A 19,966-nucleotide genomic window follows, 5' to 3' on the forward strand; every position below is an offset into this window, starting at 1 on the left:
ATCATCTAAGCGGAAAATCAACAAAGAAACGAGAGCTTTAAATGACACACTGGACCAGATGGACCTCATAGATATATACAGAACGTTCTACTCTAAAACAACAGAATACTCATTCTTCTCAAACACACACGGAACTTTCTCCAGAATAGACCACATACTGGGGGGTCACAAATCAGGTCTCAACTGATACCAAAAGGTTGAGATTATTCCCTGCATATTCTCAGACCATAATGCTTTAAAACTGGAACTTAATCACAAGAAAAAATTTGGAAGAAATTCAAACACTTGGAAGCTAAAAACCACTCTGCTCAAGAACGTTTGGGTCAAGCAGGAAATCAAAGAAGAACTTAAACAATTCATGGAAACCAATAAGAACGAAAACACATTGGTCCAAAACCTATGGGATACTGCAAAGATGGTCGTAAGGGAGAAATACATAGCCATCCAAACCTCGCTCAGAAAAATAGAAAAATCCCGAATTCACCATCTAACTCTACACCTTAAAGAACTAGAGAAAAAACAACAAACAATGCCTAAGCCACACATTAGAAGAAAAATAATTAAGATTAGAGCAGAGATCAATGAATTAGAAACCAGAAACACAGTAGATCAGATCAACGAAACTAGAAGCTGGTTCTTTCAAAGAATTAATAAGATCGATAAAGCACTGGCCAGACTTATCCAAAAGAAAAGAGAAAGACCCAAATTAATAAAATTATGAATGAAAGGGGAGAGATCACAACTAACACCAAGGAAATAGAAACAATTATTAGAAATTATTATCAACAACTATATGCCAATAAGCTGAGCAACTTGGATGAAATGGATGCCTTCCTGGAAACCTATAAACTCCCAAGACTGAAACAGGAAGAAATTGACAACCTGAATAGGCTGTTTCAAAAAATAGGAACAGAAGGATAACTTCCAAACTCATTCTATGAGTCCAGCATTACCTTAATCCCCAAACCAGGCAAAGACCCCATCAAAAAGGAGAATTTCAGACCGATATCCCTGATGAATATGGATTCCAAAATCCTCAACAAAATCCTAGCTAATAGGATCCAACAATACATTAAAAGGATCATCCACCACAACCAAGTGGGATTTATCCCTGGGATGCAAGTGTGGTTCAACATTTGCAAATCAATCAATGTGATAGAACACATTAATAAGAGGAGAGAGAAGAACCATATGGTCCTCTCAATTGATGCAGAAAAAGCATTTGACAAAATACAGCATCCTTCCCTGATTAAAACTCTTCAGAATATAGGGATAGAGGGAACATTCCTCAAGTTCATAAAATCCATGTATGAAAAACCCACAGCGAATATCATCTTCAATGGGGAAAAGCTGAGAGCCTTTCCCTTAAGATCAGGAACATGTCAAGGATGCCCACTCATGCCACTATTGCTCAACATAGTACTAGAAGTCCTAGCAACAGCAATCAGACAACAAAAAGAAATAAAAGGTATTCAAATTGGCAAAGAAGAAGTCAAACTCTCTCTTTTCGCAGATGACATGATACTTTATGTGGAAAACCCAAAAGACTCCACCCCCAAATTACTAGAACTCATCCAGCAATTCAGTAATGTGGCAGGATACAAAATCAATGCACAGAAATCAGTTGCTTTCTTAGACACTAACAATGCATCTGTAGAAAGAGAAATTAGAGAAATGATTCCATTTACAATAGCACCAAAAACCATAAGATATCTCTGCATCAGTTTCTTTTTTTTTTTTTTTTTAAGATTTTATTTATTAATTTGAGAGAGAATGAGATAGAGAGAGAGCATGAGAGGGGGGAGGGTTAGAGGGAGAAGCACACTCCCTGCTGAGCAAGGAGCCCCATGTGGGACTCGATCCTGGGACTCCAGGATCATGACCTGAGCCTAAGGCAGTCGCTTAACCAACTGAGCCATCCAGGCACCCCTGCATCAGTTTCTTTATAGGACTCCACTGTTACAAATAATAGACTTTTTTTTTTTTTAAAAAGATTTTATTTATTTATTTGAGAGAGAATGAAAGACAGAGAGCACGAGAGGGAAGAGGGTCAGAGGGAGAAGCAGACCCCCTGCTGAGCAGGGAGCCCGATGTGGGACTCGATCCCGGGACTCCAGGATCATGACCTGAGCCGAAGGCAGTCGCTTAACCAACTGAGCCACCCAGGCGCCCCAACAAATGATAGACTTTTGATATAGTCCCACAACTCCCTGAAGTTCTATTCATCTTTTTTCAATTTTTTCCTCTTTGTTCTTCAGAATGAATGATTTCTATTAATCTACAAGTTCACTGACCCTTTTCTCTGTCATCTTCATTCTGCTATTGAGTTCAGCCAGTAAAATTTAAATTTCAGAGATTGGATGTTTTAAAACTATTTTGTTCTTTTTTTATAATTTAAATTTTTTGCTGAGTACTTTTATCTTTTTATACATTTTATTTAGTGTGTGTTCACCTTTACCTCATGGAGCTTATTATAGCATCTATTGTTTTAAAGTCTTTGTCTTATAATTTCAGCATCTGTGTCATCTTACGGTTTGCACCTGTTCATTGTCTTTTCACTGAAGAATTCCCAAAGAACCACATTTCTTGGTTCTTTGCTTATCAGGTAATTTTGGATTGTATTCTGGGCTTTTTGAATATTAAATTGAGTAGATATGAATCCTGTTAAAATTCTCTAAGGGATATTATTATTATTATTATTATTATCATCATCATCATCATCATCATCATCATTACTGTTTTAGCAGGTGGTCAACCCAGTTAGCTTCAGACTGCAAGTTTTTAAAACCACTTTTTAGACAGCAAGCAAAACGACTGGGTGTGCAGCATCCTGGAACCCTCCATCAAGTGTGCAGATCCTTTGTGTCTCCAGGAACTCCAGGCCTCGCCATGGTGGAGTCTGAGCGCCTCTCAGCCCGTGGCTGCTGGGCTGCCTTCACCAACTTCTTATGCACCAGAAAGGGAACTCTCCTATTTGCTGAGATTGTGTTGTGCCTGGTGATTCTAATCTGGTTCAGCCTCTCAACACCAGGATACTCCTCTCTGTCAGTGGTTGAGATGATCCTTGCTGAGATCTTCTTTGTCGTCTACATGTGTGACCTACCCACCAAGATACAATCCATCAACTGGCCTTGGACTGATTTCTTCCGATCCCTCATTGCAGTCACCCTCTACCTAATCACCTCCATTGTTGTCCTTGTCGAGAGAGGAAATCGCTCCATAATCATTGCAGGGGCACTGGGCCTCGTTGCTGTTTGCCTCTTTGGCTATGATGCCTACATCACCTACCCCTTGAGGTAATAAAGACATACAGCAGCCCTGACTGACTGTGCAGATGATCCATGTTGGTGGACTCCCTTTATTTCTCTCTGAGACCTGGTTGGAGGTTTAATTCTTAGTTCAATTCTCAAAGCTTTTGCTAGGCAGTTTTGGGTCTGTCCTCTGCACATGCAGCTCAAGAGTAAACTAGGGCCTGTATAGTTTCTTACACAGTATTAAGGCATTCTCTTAGCCTCACTTCCTGCCAGGTTTGCTCCTCTGCCCTCTGCCCCACAAAGGCCCCCTTTCCCAATTCTTCTATGCTGAAAGGTGAGGTTTCTTTTTAGAGTTTTACCTGCTCGTATCACTGCTGCTGAGCAGCTCTGCATGAGGAGCCTGCCCTTGGGGCAAAACCACAAAACAGAAGAGGGGAAAAAAACAGAACACTCATTCTCAAATGTGTTGCTTCTTCAAGTTTAGACTCCACTCCACAATCTGCCTGATTTCATTTACTTTTTTTAAATTTAATTTTATTATGTTATGTTAATCACCATACATTACATCATTAGTTTTTGATGTGGTGATCCATGATCCATTGTTTGCGTATAACACCCAGTGCTCCGTTCAATACGTGCCCTCTGTAATACCCATCACCAGGCTAACCCATCCTCCCCCCCCTCCCCTCTAGAACCCTCAGTTTGTTTCTCAGAGTCCGTAGTCTCTCATGGTTCATCTCCCCCTCAGATTTTCCCCCCTTCATTTTTCCCTTCCTACTTTCTTCTTCTTCTTCTTCTTTTTTTTTTTTTTTTAACATATAATGTATTATTTGTTTCAGAGGTACAGGTCTGTGATTCATCAGTCTTACACAATTCATAGCGCTCACTATAGCACATACCTTCCCCAATGTCTATCACCCAGCCCCCCCATCCCTCCCACCCCCCACCACTCCAGCAACCCTCAGTTTGTTTCCTGAGATTATTTCATTTACTTTTAAGAGTCCTCGGGTCATTGTTTTTGTGTATTTTGTCCAGAGTTTTTAGTTGTAATCAGAGAGATAGGTCATAGTGTATGTACTCTAACTTGATCAGAACTGGAAGCCACATTTTGAGAGTAGATGTAAGAAAAAAATTTTAAAGGGTGTTTGTGTATTTTGTCCAGAGTTTTTAGTTGTAATCAGAGAGATAGGTCATAGTGGATGTACTCTTAACTTGATCAGAATTGGAAGTCACATTTTGAGAGTAGATGTAAGAAAAAAATTTTTAAAGGATGTTTAAAGGATATCTTAAAAAAGATATATAAAATTAATATAATGGAAGAGTAAGGTCTTAGAGATCATACAGCCCAGTGGAATTCCCTCAGTAATTGCCTGGGGTAGGAAGGGGGTAAGAGTGCTAAGTATAGACAACACCAATCAAGTGTATTCTTAAAATAACTGACCAAAGTCAGACCTCAAGCATTCTAGTTATGCTGAGATATCTTGATGCCCTTTCTCATACTCTTCTTCAGTGGGTAACTTGCACAAACATCCTTTAGTGATGTCTAGAATAGTGATTTAGAAATTATGCTATTCAGAGCTCTAGGCATTCCATGGAGCCCATTCAGGACCAAAAGTAGTGCAGAGAGGGTATACTCTCTGGTACCACTCCCTGCTTCAATTAGAGCGGTCCACTTTTTTTTTTTTTTTTAAGATTTTATGTATTTATTTGAGAGAGAGAGAGAGCATGCACACACACGAGTGGGGGGGAGGGGCAAAGGGAGAGGGAGTAGCTCAGCTGGGAGCCTGATTTTGTGTGGGGCGGGGGGAGGGTTGATTCCAGGACCCCCAGATCATGACCTGAATGAAGGTGAACACTTAACCGACTGAGCCACCCATGTGCCCCTAGCGCAGTCCACTTTTATCTGTTTCTCTTATCGGACTATGTCATAACACGTCATAACAACTAAGATTTACATTGGTAAAAAAAAAAATTGCCAGTTTGCAGTAAAGATCCTGGGATTGATGAGCAGTCGGCCGTATGTGATGGTGCTTTCCAACTCTTCTCTGATACTTATAAAGTAGTTGGGATACTCTAGATAGGAAGTACTGAGGACTTGTCAGGGATTGCCCCGGGGCACTAGGGAAGGTTCAGGGCAGTAAAAGTGTTTCTGCTTCCCTAATTTAAAGTGGCGGTCTGAACCCTGGAAAATACAACATTAGCTGTCATGAGCTTTTGTGCTTCACTCCCTCACTGCCAGAGCAAACTAGCTTTGCTTGATGACTCTAAGTTGTCAAGCCAAAATGATACTGACCTATTTTATCCATTTGGAGAATATTTGCATTTCATGAGGCTCCTGACAAGGGCAAGTACTTAACACAAATAAATTGTTTTAATACTTTCATTTAAGGAATCAGGCTAGTGGGGGAAGAGACTCTTCCTTGAGTATCTTATAATACCCAGATTATATAAAGGAAGTTAAATGATCTTGGACCCACACTTTAGGGTTAGGATGATGGCTGAGTAATAATGGCATTTAATAGTTCTCCCAATTTCTATTAAATATTCACTAAGTAGTACCAAAAGATGAAAATGCACAACAAACTCCGAAATAAAGAATAAAAGTCAATCATAAAAGAGATTTCTGGAAATATTTCTATTATTAAGTTATCAATAGTGCCAAATTAAGAAACAGAATTGATATCTCAGGCATGCAGCATCTTCTGAATCAGGAAAGCACAGCCAGAAAATAGGTAGAAAGAACTCTGTGTCATAACTTCCCCATGATTCCCCTCATTGCTGCCCATAATTTGGGAACACAGAGCTTCACGAATGAGAAAGGTAGGCAGGCATGGCCTTCACTGTGTGGAAACAGATTTCTGAACAATCAGAGTGTCCCTTCCTTTCATAACAATCTCTCTTAATCCCGTTTCTACAATCCACAGCACATTATAGGCTAGGATAAAAAGAATGGGGCCTTGGTATATGTAGTCCTCTCAAAGGTGAAGAATTTCAGGTGAGGTAGAGGAACATTAAAAGTAGTGAAAACTGAGGGAGGGGTAAAGTTGTTATGCACCACTCAGTGTCATTAAAGAAGAGTAAATACAGTTAAGTTCTGTAGGTTAAACATCCTCTTTCTAATAATCAGGAAGTGATTCTATTTCATTTCAAAGGAACTACACAAGATAAATGCCTATTAAGCAATAAAAACTGGAATAAGCCTGTGCATATCAAATCACAGAATATTAGAGGAGAGTCAGTCAGTACCTAAGTTAGATGGTGAGGGACTAAACAGCAAAACTCTGCACTTTATCTTTTTTTCAAACTCTGAGTCTAGATATTTTTCTCCCAACTCCAAGTTGAAAAAAATAGGGAGGAAGAAAGTGCGATGTATGAAATGTATTTATGCCTGCAGTAAAAGACAAGAGAAAGAATCTGTTTTTAAAAAGTCTTCACCTTCATCTAATACTGATTTACTACAGGAACAGGAAGAAACATTAGAAAGCTTTAAAAAAAACTACATGTTCATTGACAGATGAATAGATGAACAAAATGTAGTATATATGTACAATGAGATATTATTTAGCCTTAAAAAGGAATGAAATTCTTATATATGGCACAATTAGATGAGCTTGAAGACATGCTAAGAGAAATAAGCCAGACACAATAGAACAGATATTACATGATTCCATTTATATGAGGTATCTAGAATAGTCAACTTCACAGAGACAAAATATAGAATCGTAGTCACCAGGGGCTGAAGGGATGAGGGAATGAGAAGTAGGTATTTAATGGATACAGAATTTCAGTTTGAGAAGGTGAAAGTTCTGGAGATGGATGGATGGTTGAACGATAATGTGAATATACTTAATGTCACTTTACTGTACACTTAAAATGGTTAAAATGGTAAATTTTATGTTATATATATTTTACTACAATAAAAAAGTCACAAAAATCTTGAAAAACTAAAAAGTCAGTCACAAAAAAGTATATACAATATGATTCCATTTCTGTGAAATTCTGAAACATATAACCTAATCTAATGGTGATAGAACCAATCTATGGTGATAGAAATCAGAATATTAATTAACCTTGGTGAGGGATTTATAGGTAGGGAGAATAAGAAAATATCTGGGAGTGTTGAAAGTATTCTACAATTGATTGGGGTAATGTTCATATGAGTGTATTTATACGTACAAATCTACTGAGTTGTACACTTAAGGTTTGTGCATTTTAATAGATATGTTATATCTCAAATCCATGTCTATGAAATACAGGCTATTAAAAAAAAAAGAAAGCAGGCTAAATTGAAATGAGAACAGATTATGAAAAGAAAACAAGCTAGAAAAGGCTTTAAGGAACCCAAAATTTAGAAATGCAGCAACTCAAATAAAATCCATTCGGGAGGCAGTATATAGCAGACTTCTTGATGCAGAAAATCAGTGTTTCAGAATACAAACTTGAGAAGCTTTCCCAAAATGTAGGAAAAAAGAACAAAGAGAAATAAAGAGAGGTGAGGACAAAGATGAGATCCTAAGTATTACTGATAGATGTTCCTTTAAAAGAAGGTGAGGAGATAAACAGATCATGTGCAATAAACTAATATGTATGAAAATTTTACTGAGGTGAAAAAGACCCAAGTCTTTTAAAGAGTTCCCTTTTTTAGGAAAAAAAATGACAAGAAATCCACCTCTAGGATTATCCCAATGAAGTTTTTAAATTTCAGAAATACACAAAGAAGCATGCCTTGGTGGCTCAGTCTGTTAAGCGTCTGCCTTCAGCTCAGGTCATGATCCCAGGGTCCTGGGATGGAGCCCAAATCAGGCTCCTTGCTCAGCAGGAAGTCTGCTTCTCCCTCTCTCTCTGCCCCTCCCCCTGCTTGTGCTCTCGCGTGTGCTCTCTTTCTCACACTCGCTCTCAAATAAATAAATAAAATCTTAAAAAAAAATACACAAAGAATTCTACAAGAGCTAAGCAAGAAAATGTTGCCAATAAAGGAGCAAGACACAGGTTGGTCTTTTAATTTTCTCAGTAGCACTAAGTCTAAAAAAGATAATGGAGCAAATTTAATGAATTTTTAGAGTAAAAATTTGTGGACCCAAAAATATGCCTATCGATGTTTTCATTGATGTGTGAGGACAACAGATGTTCTTAGAGATATGCTAGATCTCATCTAAGTATTCTTCATTTTAAAATTATTTAAGATTTTACTTTAGACCATCACTCAAAAATGAGTAAAAATTAAAATGTGAGAAAACAGATTCTCTACAAGGACTGGAAGCAAATATAGAAATTAAACATACAGGGCGCCTGGGTGGCTCAGTTGGTTAAGCGACTGCCTTCGGCTCAGGTCATGATCCTGGAGTCCCTGGATCGAGTCCCTGGATCAAGTCCCGCATTGGGCTCCCTGCTCAGCGGGGAGTCTGCTTCTCCCTCTGACCCTCCCCCCTCTCCTGCTCTCTGTCTCTCATTCTCTCTCTCTTAAATAAATAAATAAAATCTTTAAAAAAAAAAAGAAATTAAACATACAGATATAAATCTATTTGTTAACTGTAATTTAGTTACAAACCTGAATGTAATATTGTCAAACTTGAAAGAAAAGATTATAGTGTTTTTAAAAAAGAAGGGGGAAAGATAAAGTTGGGCAGAAAATGTGCTAAGTTTCTTGTCCAAATAGAAAGTTCTCAAAAGTTATAGTCTTATTCTTAAAATTTATAATCATAAAAATGCATATTCGACATTGTTTATGGTTTTTTAAAAAAAGATTTTATTTATTTGAGGGAGTCAGAGGGAGAGGGAGAAGCAGGCTCCCTGCCATGCAGGGAGCCCGATGCAGGACTCCATGTGGGGCTTAATTCCAGGACCCTGGGATCATGACCTGAGCCTAAGGCAGATGCTTAACCGACTGAGACACCCAGCCACCCCTCAACATTGTTTATGTTTAAGGATAACTATTAGTTTAAGGATAACTATCAACTATTCTTGATAACTATCAAGAAATCTTTATTCCAAAATCCAAATCATTGCAGAAGCAAAAGGAAAAATAAGCTCAAGGTTATATAGAAAAATATAGAAAGCAAAGACCATGGCTAAGTAGGAATTTTTAAAAAAAGAAAAAAAATAATGAAAACCACAGTACCTATGAGACCTTTTAAAAAAAAAATACTGAATGAAGAAACCATTTAACTGCAAGAAGAATCAAAATAAATAACTGAGGAGGCACTTGTGCATAAAAGTATTCATTACAGCATTGTTTGGAATAGCAAAAGGTTGGAACCAACTTAAATGTCCATTAGTAAGCTACTGTTTAAATAAATTGTTGTGCATGTAAAAAGTGAACTACACTATAGCTGTTAAAAAGAATGAGACAGTTTTATATTTACTGATACAGAACAGTCTCTAAGGTACATTGTCAAGACAGGGAGAAAAAACATGGTTTAGAGAAAAGTCTATGTGACAAATATAAATGATTGTGTACTTAGGGAAAGTGAATACAAGAAACTGAATGATTCCTTTTTGGGTTGAGGAATGAGTGGTTTGTGGACAGAGGTGGGAGGAAGAATTACTTTTCATTATGTATCATATTGTATCTTTTGGATTTATATGTCATATGCATGTATTAACTGCACAAAAAATAATTTTGTAAAATTTGCAGAATATGGATTAGGAACACGAACTACTTCTTGACCTCTGTAAGGACTTAAATTCACTATATGTGTATGATGTCGAAGTTGATATATTTGGCTTACATACAGGGAGAAGTAGAAAGAATCAGCTCAAGGACAGAGGAAAAAGAATAAAATAGACCCACAAGAAGCAGAGATGAGAACCATTTTGGCCTGGAAAGACTGAGAGAGTATTATTGGTTCCTCAGAGTTTCTCAACTCTTTTGTTCTGTTTTACTTTTTCATATTTTCCAAAATCTTAAAAATAAGTATGTACTATTTTTATAATGAAAAGAAAAACATGATTATTGCTTTTAAAGTCCTAGCCTAAGCCCTAGGGAGTGTATAAAACAGCAGTGACAAGAACACATAAACAAAAACAAATGTATAAATTCAACTAGCAGAGTATTTACACTGTCTGCAAAAAAGGGGGGGGGGCTAAAGTGCATGAAGTGTCATGGTTATTAAGAAAGAATATATAGAGTGTATATGGGTAATATTTATATGTTGATGGGTAGGTATGAGGAATCAGTACCTCTCTTCCAGTTACATAGATTTTAGGGAAGATGTTATATATCAGGAGGTCTTTGGATGATGGAAGGGAGATCAAAATAGTGCAATGTTGGAAGCAGACATTTTTCTCTTTTCAGGTATGGAAGTCTTTTTTTTTTTTTTTTAAAGATTTTATTTATTTATTCATGAGAGAGAGAGAGAGGCAGAGGGAGAAGCAGGCTCCCAAGGAGCAGGGAGCCCGATGCGGGACTCGATTCCAGGACCCTGAGATCATGACCTGAGCCGAAGGCAGACGCTTAACCATCTGAGCCCAGGCGCCCTCAGGTATGGAAGTCTTAAAGTTGGGACTGAGATGGGTGATAAAAGTTGTGATGAATAAAAAAGGGAAGTAGATATTGGGTGATGAGCCTGTTGCTGCCAAAAAAGGCAATTCTTCAATGTAAGGGCCCTGAAGAGGAAGATGTAAGAACCTAAAAAGCAGTGGGTCAGAAAGCACACTAAGTCTTGGGACTTAGTGGAGTGGTACTGGGTAGGAGGGGGAAATTTGGATGGGAGGCTGTTGCAAAAAATGGGAAAGAGTATGTGACCATCTGTATGTATCTGTTATAATCTCCTTGATCTGGGCTTCCCTCTCTAACTGTGGTCATGCACCCACCATCTCAGGGGTTCCACAAACGTAACAGTCCTCATCCTTGGAAAAAATTGTACTATCAGTGGTTTGCATGCTTGGGCTTGTGAGTGTGGCATGTGAGTAGGGTCCCCGAGATGGCAATGACATAGAGCAGGAAAGTAAATTTTTTACACAAATCTGTTTCTTTCTATTTCTCCATTCTGTTTCTAGGGTCAATGCAAGTATTTTTGCAGTTGAATGGAATAGCAGCTTCTAAGAAATAAAAAACAGATGTTGGAGGAAGGCATTCAGGGTGAGTCAGGAGAAGCCCTCAAGGCACTCTGTGCTCACGGCTTGCCCTACACTTTTCCTTGCTTTAATCTTGATAGACGCTGAAATTCCCAACTATGCTTAGGCAGCACCAAGGCTGTAGTGGATCTAAAAATGACAAACTACACTGACTCCCAAGCCTGACTGTCCTGTGGAAAGAAAAGAATAGCTTGGCTGATCTCATAAAGAGTCCTCTCAAGTAAAGGAACATATTCTTCCTGATTCACTTCTCAGATCTAGAAAAAAATGTACATATATACTATTTTGGGGTAAATATTAATCATATAAAACCAAGCTCTTAAAACTGAACCTAAATTTTTATAACTGTCTGTTCATTAAAGTTGTTTAGGATCAAGTGAAGTGGTTCTATATTAAAAAATTTTAAGAAATGTTAGCTAAAGTTTCTATAGGAACTTAGCCACATCACATTCTTAAGACATTTGTGGTACGCATTTTGGAAATTACATGTACTTTATGGTACTGAATTACAATTGATATGTAATTTACAGTGTGTACCTGAATTTTTAGTATATTTTTTAGACAGAACAGACATGATTATGCACTAAATTGAGAAAATATAAAAGTACAGGTAAAAATGTGTTTTTAAAATTTTATTTTATGTTATTTTTAAAAAAGATTTTACTTATTTACTTGAGAGAGAGAGAGCAAATGAGGGAGAGAGTATGGGGGGGGGGTGGAGCAGAGGGAAAGGGAGAAGCAGAATCCCCACTGAGCAGGGAGCCTGATGTGGGGCTCAATCCCAGGACCCTGGGATCATGACCTGAGCTGAAGGCAGACGCTTAACTGAGTGAGCCACCCAGGTGCCCTAAAAATGTGTTTATATGGGAGTATAACTTCATAATATTTTTTAAAATCTGGAAGCATTCCTTAATTTATTTAAAAAGCTTTTACATTTCTTTTGAATAAAGGTTTTGTTGAAGACAGTAAACATGAATTAATTTGTCATTCTTTTACAACACTCCATTATGGACAGCTTTCTTATATAGTGGGTAATACCAAAAAGTCTAAAAGGTACTCCTAAGGGGTGCCTGGGTGGCTCAGTCGTTAAGTGTCTGCCTTCGGCTCAGGTCATGATCCCAGCGTCCTGGGATCAAGCCCCGCATTGGGCTCCCTGCTCCGCGAGAAGCCTGCTTCTCCCTCTCCCACTCCTCCTGCTTGTGTTCCCTCTCTCACTGTGTCTCTCTCTGTCAAATAAATGAATAAAATCTTAAAAAAAAAAAAAAAAGGTACTCCCAATATATATCTATATACATATTTATAAATGATTTTTTTCCTGAAATCCAGCTGTTTGGGTTATTTATTGCTGAGAAACTACCCCAAAACTTGGTGGCTCAAAGTAGCGATCACTTTGTTATTTCTTCATGATTCTACTGTGTGGGCAGTGCTTGGATGTGGCATCATCTGGGTGTTTCAGAGGGCTAGGGTCTGCTGGAACGGCTTGACTTGGATCATAAGTCTGCAGTCTCTGTTCTCAGGGCCTGCTGGATTCCTCTGTTGTCCTCCATGTGATCTCTTCCTGTGGTTAGTAAACGTGGGTTTCCTCACACCATGGTGACCTCAGTTTAGTTGGATATCCCAGAGCACTAAACTGTTGGTTGCCAGGCAAACTGTCAAAGTTGGGCCCAATACTGGAACAGCGCCATTTTTGCTACATTCTATTGGTTAGAACAGCTCACAGGGCCCCAGCCTAGATTCAGTGTAGGAGGGAACTCCAGAGGCCATGCATACTGGGAGACATGGTTCACTGGGGGCCATCTTTGGAAGCTAGCTACCACATCAATGTTTATGAAAGAAATTCCATAAACATTAAACTGAGTCTATTTCCTACCAAATAACCAAATGCTTAGGAATGCTGAACTTAATTGTCTTTCACTATTCATAAGTCTACACCCAAATCTTTCTTATTTTTCCATGATCTTTCCCAAATATGCCTCATTCAAATTCTTTCAGCCCTGCAGTCTCTTCATTGGGTCCTAGCATGAGTCTCATCTAAATTAAATGTTTCCAGATGTTTGAATTCCCAAAACCAGAAAAATTAAGATATAGCTAACTTAATCTATGTATTTGCATAGAGTTGCTAACTCTAAGTTTTAAATTTCCAAGTAAGAACATTAAAAACTATACCATTTACTATTACTCTTATTTCTAAGATGAAAGTACATTTAATTTTTTAAAAATGTAGTAAAGAGAATTTCAGACTGAAAGACAGTCTTAAATTAGAACTGCTTACTTTATGAAAACATGTAATAATATATCTTTATTCCCATTTTGATGCAGGTCAGGAAAACTCCACTAAGGAGTACCACTGGTTCTTGGACCCAGTGTTTGGAAACCTCTAGTAAAGCCACTGTTTTTGAACATTGTGAAGGTCCTTTTTATTCTGAACCTTGCTAAAATCATTTCACATCTTTCCCTAGGAACTATAATCATACTGATCACATCGCAAATTTTATAATTCCCTCTTTCACATAGAATCATTTAAATCTGTGCTAATGTAAATAATACAGTTGTGATATACTTATTGTACTAGGATTGGATAGTGTTAGCATACTCAGCTATTAAGAATGGGGACTCTGGAGTCTGACTCTGTTCCAATCTGGATCTGTCATGACCTTGAACAAGTAACATATCTTTCTGCACCTCAGTTTCCCCATCTATGATGTAGGTATAATCATAGCAGAATTCTTCTGAAGTTTTAATTGGATTCCATGTATAAAATGCATACAATAATGCCTAGCATATGGTAAATGCTCAGTATGTATAATTAATATTATATTCTTATTCATACAAATCAGTATTTTGCAATTGCACTTAGAATTTTAATATATACTTTAAGTGTGATCCCAAATATCCACAATGCTGTTGAGGAGATTAGCCATAACTAGACAATAGAATTTAAAAGTTGCAAAGGAACTTTAACGTCATATGATTCCACCTTATGACAGGTGAGGACTTCTTCATTTTAAAAAAATTGATATAGAGTCCATCTATCTTATGGTAAAAGACAACTTAGTAGTTGGGGGTTACAATCATCAGCTCAACCTTGCAAAAAATTAAAATATATAGGCCTCACATATATTTCCAGTAGCCTTGATTGGTTTTCAATTCCACTTATATTTATCAGTGCCACTCATGTATTGTCTTAGCTACCTGCACTTTTTCATGTGTGTCCAATGGAAAGCAACATAATGCTCACAGTTCTCTGAGAAACAACAAAATTCCGAAGAATACCTAAAAATGGTAATAAAAAAGGACAAGCAGAGTTTAGGAAATTTACTTTAGGGCAACTGCCAGATTTATTTTAAGCCCTATGCTTAAAAATAAATTTAATTCACATGACCAGCCTAAAATACTGGAGCCAAGAAAAGTCACTGCAAAAGCATTTAATAAAATACCTGAATTTTGTCTAGTTGTCGTCTTTGTTATGATTTTTGTGAAGACTTACTTCCTATCCTGATTTATACAGTGGTTTTTGTATCTAAATATTTCTCGTATATAATAAAGTGAAAATAGAAGAGACATTTTTCAAACAATATAACATTTTCCTAACCTCTGACTCACACCATGTGGTAGACGCAGAGCAATGTTTTTTACATAGGAAGACAATTGGTTCATCCGTAGCATTTTCCAGTGTGGGGAAACACATCCACGTTTTCTATTTCTAGCAATCTTTAATTTGACCTATGAGCAAAACTGAAGATTGATTAGAAATAAATTAAGGTAGATTTCCCACTGACAGCAATGAAGAACATTATCAGCAGATTGAGTAACAAGTCTTTCACACTCTCACACCACAGTCAATGAAGCAATTGACTTAAGAGGAAATGCCCATAATTTTCATATTCTACATTGGTTCTGTTAAAATCACAATTTTAAGTTTCACTGAGCTTTCTGAAATCGAAACGGGCAGGATCACACATGAAGAAAACTACAATTGGAGTGATAACGGTGTGGACGAACTAGTATGAGTAACTTAAAAATATTGATTTTTTATGTTTTTTTTTTTTAAACAAATTGAACTTGATTTCTATGGACTATATCTTCCGGAATCAATATTTTAGTGCTCCCCTGACACACACGCTCGGCTTAGAGGAGAGTTGAGTACTGCATTGCTTCGTAATTTTCCCATGGAATCGCAGACGGTTTAAACATTGTGGCGCTCCCGGAGGGTCAACGATGAAGTACTACTGAAAACTACCCTCCGCTGGTGCTAAAATGCTGCTGCCTGCCGGCAAAAAGGCATCTCGCTTAGAAAAGAACCTATCTGCAAAATAACAATAACAAGCACCCTTTCTTTCTGGTCAGAAAGCTCCGGACGACTACAGCCCAGAGGAAGCAGAGTTGAGGCAGCTACTTAGGAAGCGACCAGAGACAGAAAGAGCTCCGCGCCCCTATTCGCCGACCCCTCGCCAAACCCGCCCCGACCTCCGCTCCAGCTCCAGAGAGCTACTTGGCTCCTCACAGCCAGCCGGGGCGAGGCGGTGCCGGCCGCAGCACCCTGTCCCCTCCTCTCCGCTACCAGCCCTCCCCGTCCGCCGGCGAGGCCCCGTGCGCGCCCCGCCTTCCGCCCCGCCCCGCCCGGCCCGGCCCGGCCCGGCCCAGCCCAACCCTGCGGAGGCGATGGCGTGCGCGCGCGCGCGCGCGTGGCGCGGGACCGATTCTCCTTCCGAGCGGCCGCGCCCCGCATGCGCAGTCCGCGCCGGCGGTCTCCGTTTGTTTGAACAGGAAGGCGGACATATTAGTCCCTCACGGCCCCCCTCGCCCCACCCCCCCAGGCATTCGCCGCCGCGACTCGCCCTCTCCCGAGCAGGGGACGCAGCCCCTCCCAGAAGCTCCCCCATCAGCAGCCGCCGGGACCCGACTCTCGTCTTCCTCACCGCCCGCTCTCCAGCCTTTTCTAAGTCTTCATCGGGCACCGACCTCGCCCTGCCCCGCCGGACAGCGCGGCAGCACCCCGGTAGCGACGGGACAAAATGGGAGAGTGAGGCTATCCCGCGGAGACCAGCTCTTAGCAGAGTCGGATCGGTGCGTCGGGCCGCGCCAAGGAAACCCGGGGATGCGGGGCTAGACCGCCTACAGCGCCTGTGAGCGGAACGGGTCGGGCCCGTGGCCCAAGCGGCGGCGGCAGCTGGCACAGCTCCGCACCCGCCCTTCGCTTTCGCCTTTCCTCTTCTCCCTCCCCTGCTGCCCGGAGCAGTCTCCACCCTGCTTCTCTTTTTCTCCCACCTCCTGCCCATCTCGGGACGGGGAACCCTCCATGGCGAAGGCGGCTGGGGCCCGCTAGGCTGAAGCACCTCGCCGGAGCAACGAGGCTGGTGGCGACAGCGCTGTCGGCTGTCGTGAGGGGCTGCCGGGTGGGATGCGACTTTGGGCGTCGGAGCGGCTGTGGGTCGCCGTTGCCCCCAGCCGGGGGTCTGGAAAGCGGAGATCCCCTCAGTGAGGGGGAGGAGGGGGAACCGGGCGCACCTGGTGACCCTGAGGTTCCGGCTTCTCCACCCCGCGGCCGCGAACCCACCGCCGGAGGAAGTTGGTTGAAATTGCTTTCCGCTGCTGGTGCTGGTACGAGGGTATTGTCACAGTAGCAGCAACATGTCGACTGGGGACAGTTTTGAGACTCGGTTTGAAAAAATCGACAACCTGCTGCGGGATCCCAAATCGGAAGTGAATTCAGATTGTTTGCTGGTGAGTAGCGCTGTTGTCTTTTGCTTGTCTGGGGTTCAGTGTGTATTTGCTTTTCCTCTTGCTTTCAGTCTAGTTATTTGCAAAAGAAAGTTTCAGGTGTGCATAATCTTGGAAAACACCAAAATCTGCTGTTTCTCCTGAAGAGTTTTTGGAGCACCACTAAAATCTCATGCCGTGGCCTTATTTATCTGTGGACTGGCCCTGTACTAACTAGTCTCTGAACTTTTAGCTCTGGCTCAGTTGACCATTATACAAAAGATACTTAGAAACCTCTACTGCAGGCATCACATAAAAAGTTATCACCTTAGTTATTTCTACATATATAGTTTGTTGAACGACGATCTTAGTAATATTAATCTTTTTGATCGGTTTGACAGTAATACTGGAAAGACTACTTTCCACTTAGAGCGATTTAGCTCCCAAGGGTTTAGTTTTTAGACTTGGAAGTGACAATGGAGAATCGATATTGAGGAAGTGATTTTTGAGCCAAAATGTCATAGGTGATTTGAGTGTGGGGGAACTTGTTGCTGGACTGTTAAGTGTAAGGACCTAAGATCACTGATAGGTCATCACATTATTAACTCTTTTACAGTATTGTAGATTACACAAGTACCATACAGGTACTTTATCATAACTGCCTTTTTTGGTGCTGGTGTGCTTACCATTGTCACTTTTAAAACATTCTGAAGAAGTTTTATGAAATGAAAGGCCAAATTCTTAAAGATCTTTCATTGGTTACAGTTATCTGTAAATAATTAGTTTTTAAGTTTTGTCTGTTTTCCCTGATACTAATAGTTGCAAACTCTGTAAACGAGTTTCTCCTTTTACTTTACTGAGCAACTAAAAGTTATATAATAATTCTATTTTAGTCCAAACAAAACTGCATAATCTCTAAAGTTACAGGGAGTATGTATATGAATACTTATTTACAGCCTCCTCAGAGAATTAATGTTACATGTATACAATATTTGGGATTAAGATTTAAGTGAACAAAATAATGCCATTAAGAGAGGTAATATTTAAAAATCTCATGTTGAATCAGGAAAATCATGTAGATCATTTAAAATTAACATGCATTTTGTTACTCTAAATATCTGTGTATATTTTTAAATGTGTACTGTTTTACCAGAAAATTTCTCCCCAAAGCTTTCAGAATTACTTTTAGCATCCTTGACTGTGAAAGGAGAGTCTTGTGGGTTGTGTATTTGAAATGTCTCACCTACATTAGGGATGCTCTTCATATTGAGAAACAGCAAGGATGGTGGATGCTTAATACAATTTAAAACGTTTTATTGAATGAGAGAATGGGAAAGAATTTGAACACATCTTTCTACTAAGAATTTCTGTTACTTTTGATTCTGTTTTGATTTTTGATCTCCTAGTTCCATAAAGCAGCGGTATAGGGAGGGTTTAGTAGCTTTTTTTTTTTTTTTTTTTAGGTTGTATAGCCTCTTGCCTTAGTTTCATTGGTGGGAACCTCACAGATTGTTGAAATGTGGAAGATAACAAAGAAATATAAGGCATGGAGACTCTTTACTTGAAAGTCCGATCTATTTAGGAAAACAACACCTAATCTCACTTTTATACACAGAAACAAAGCAGAACACTTTACAGCCTGAAAAAAATGTGTGATAGATTTCAAATAATTGGTGTAGGTGATACATGCTCTTGGTTATTGAAAATAAGAGTGTGTTGAGAGGGCCGGAGTATGCTTATGACGAGTGGATAGGATTTAGATAGAGGGCATTCAGAGGAGTAGAGGGTAACATGAATAGAGGATGTGATTGGCTGTGACATATTTAGGGGAACAGGATAAAGTTGGAAACATAGATTGGGGCTAGAATGTGGAGGATTTGATTGCTGGGCTATAGAGTTTAGATTTTCTAAAGTATGTTGTGGCTATTAAATATTTGTAAACGAGACTGTGCCAGGATGAATGAAGATGAATCTGGTAGTTGTATGCAGGGTGGAGTGTGTAAGAAGAGATTGGGGATTTAACAAATTAATAGTGCAGAAATTATTGAAGCCCCAAATTGGGGCATTATAATGGGAAAGGAAGAATTGATGGCACTTGATTGGCAGGGTTGGGGAGAGGGGGGAACCAAAGTGAGAGAAAATACATGATGCTAAAAAATTTGAGGCTAGATTATAGGGAGACTGTTGAAAACAAGCAGTCAGGTTTGGAAATCTCTTGGGAAGAATAGGCAACAGATTAAGTTCGATTTCAGGTTGTGTTTCAAAGGATAGTGGTGGGACAACCACAAAGAAATGACCTGTAGACTGTTGGAGATAGGAAACTGAGCTCATAATTAAAGATGACAGTTTGGAAATCATTTGCACAGACGTGCAAGTTGAAACTGATAGAACGATAAAGGGTAAAAGATGAAAGTTGAACAAAGAGGAAGAGTCAAGAAAGTCGGCAATCAGAGCCTTTTCAGAGTTAGGACAGCCAGGTATCTTGGAGCCTAAGACTTGGGAAAGAACATTTCGAAAAATAGTCAACAGATTTTCCCCCCCCTTATATGTAGTCTTATAGTCTTGACCCTCTTTTCTGTTTGGTTTCATAATTATTGATAGCTGTTCAAATTTTATTACCATATTAATCTGAACTTGATAAAGATTGAATTTTTTCTTTGGAGACGAATCCTTTTTTCAGTTTTGTAGTGTCTAGCGTGATTTTTCTTTGCATGGTATTTTATGTTCATCGTTAAGTATTCATTCATTCTACCATTCAGAATGGCCTATCAGGTAACTTTGCTTTTTTTTCAGTGAGTCTGTTCTTACTCTTTCCTATCTGGACTTTGGACATCTCCTGTAGGGATGATACCCCTTCTAAGTTGGTTGCCTTTCTTTATTATTTTGGCCATTGTTGATTTATTTAATTGATACTTACTGAATATATATTAATGTGC

At 39.4% G+C, this 19,966-nt stretch overlaps 2 protein-coding genes across 5 annotated transcripts in view; both read left to right on the top strand.

The window, feature by feature from the left end:
- Positions 1-2,889: 2,889 nt before the first annotated feature.
- LOC123842514 (proteolipid protein 2-like) lies at positions 2,890-3,300 on the top strand. Its single transcript, XM_045871811.1, has one exon. It carries the CDS (start codon positions 2,890-2,892, stop codon positions 3,298-3,300), a length of 411 nt encoding a protein of 136 aa, XP_045727767.1.
- A 12,792-nt stretch (positions 3,301-16,092) lies between these two features.
- The window catches only part of ROCK1 (Rho associated coiled-coil containing protein kinase 1), a 152,750-nt gene continuing 148,876 nt past the window's right edge, over positions 16,093-19,966 (top strand). For all 4 annotated transcript variants that reach the window (XM_045886953.2, XM_045886954.2, XM_045886955.2 and 1 more), the window contains exon 1: positions 16,093-17,054. In XM_045886953.2, coding sequence (XP_045742909.1) covers positions 16,962-17,054 — 93 coding nt within the window. In that variant the 5' untranslated portion in view covers positions 16,093-16,961. The remainder of the gene's footprint in view (positions 17,055-19,966) is intronic.

Source organism: Mirounga angustirostris, unplaced genomic scaffold (assembly GCF_029215605.1).
Source record: "Mirounga angustirostris isolate CCGP_5_RB_7025 unplaced genomic scaffold, mMirAng1.0.hap1 SCAF_14, whole genome shotgun sequence".
Classification (NCBI taxonomy): Eukaryota; Metazoa; Chordata; class Mammalia; order Carnivora; family Phocidae; genus Mirounga; species Mirounga angustirostris.

Coding starts and splice junctions, on each gene's coding strand:
- LOC123842514 (XM_045871811.1), top strand. CDS start 2,890: ATGGTGGAGTCTGAGCGCCTCTCAGCCCGTGGCTGCTGGGCTGCCTTC.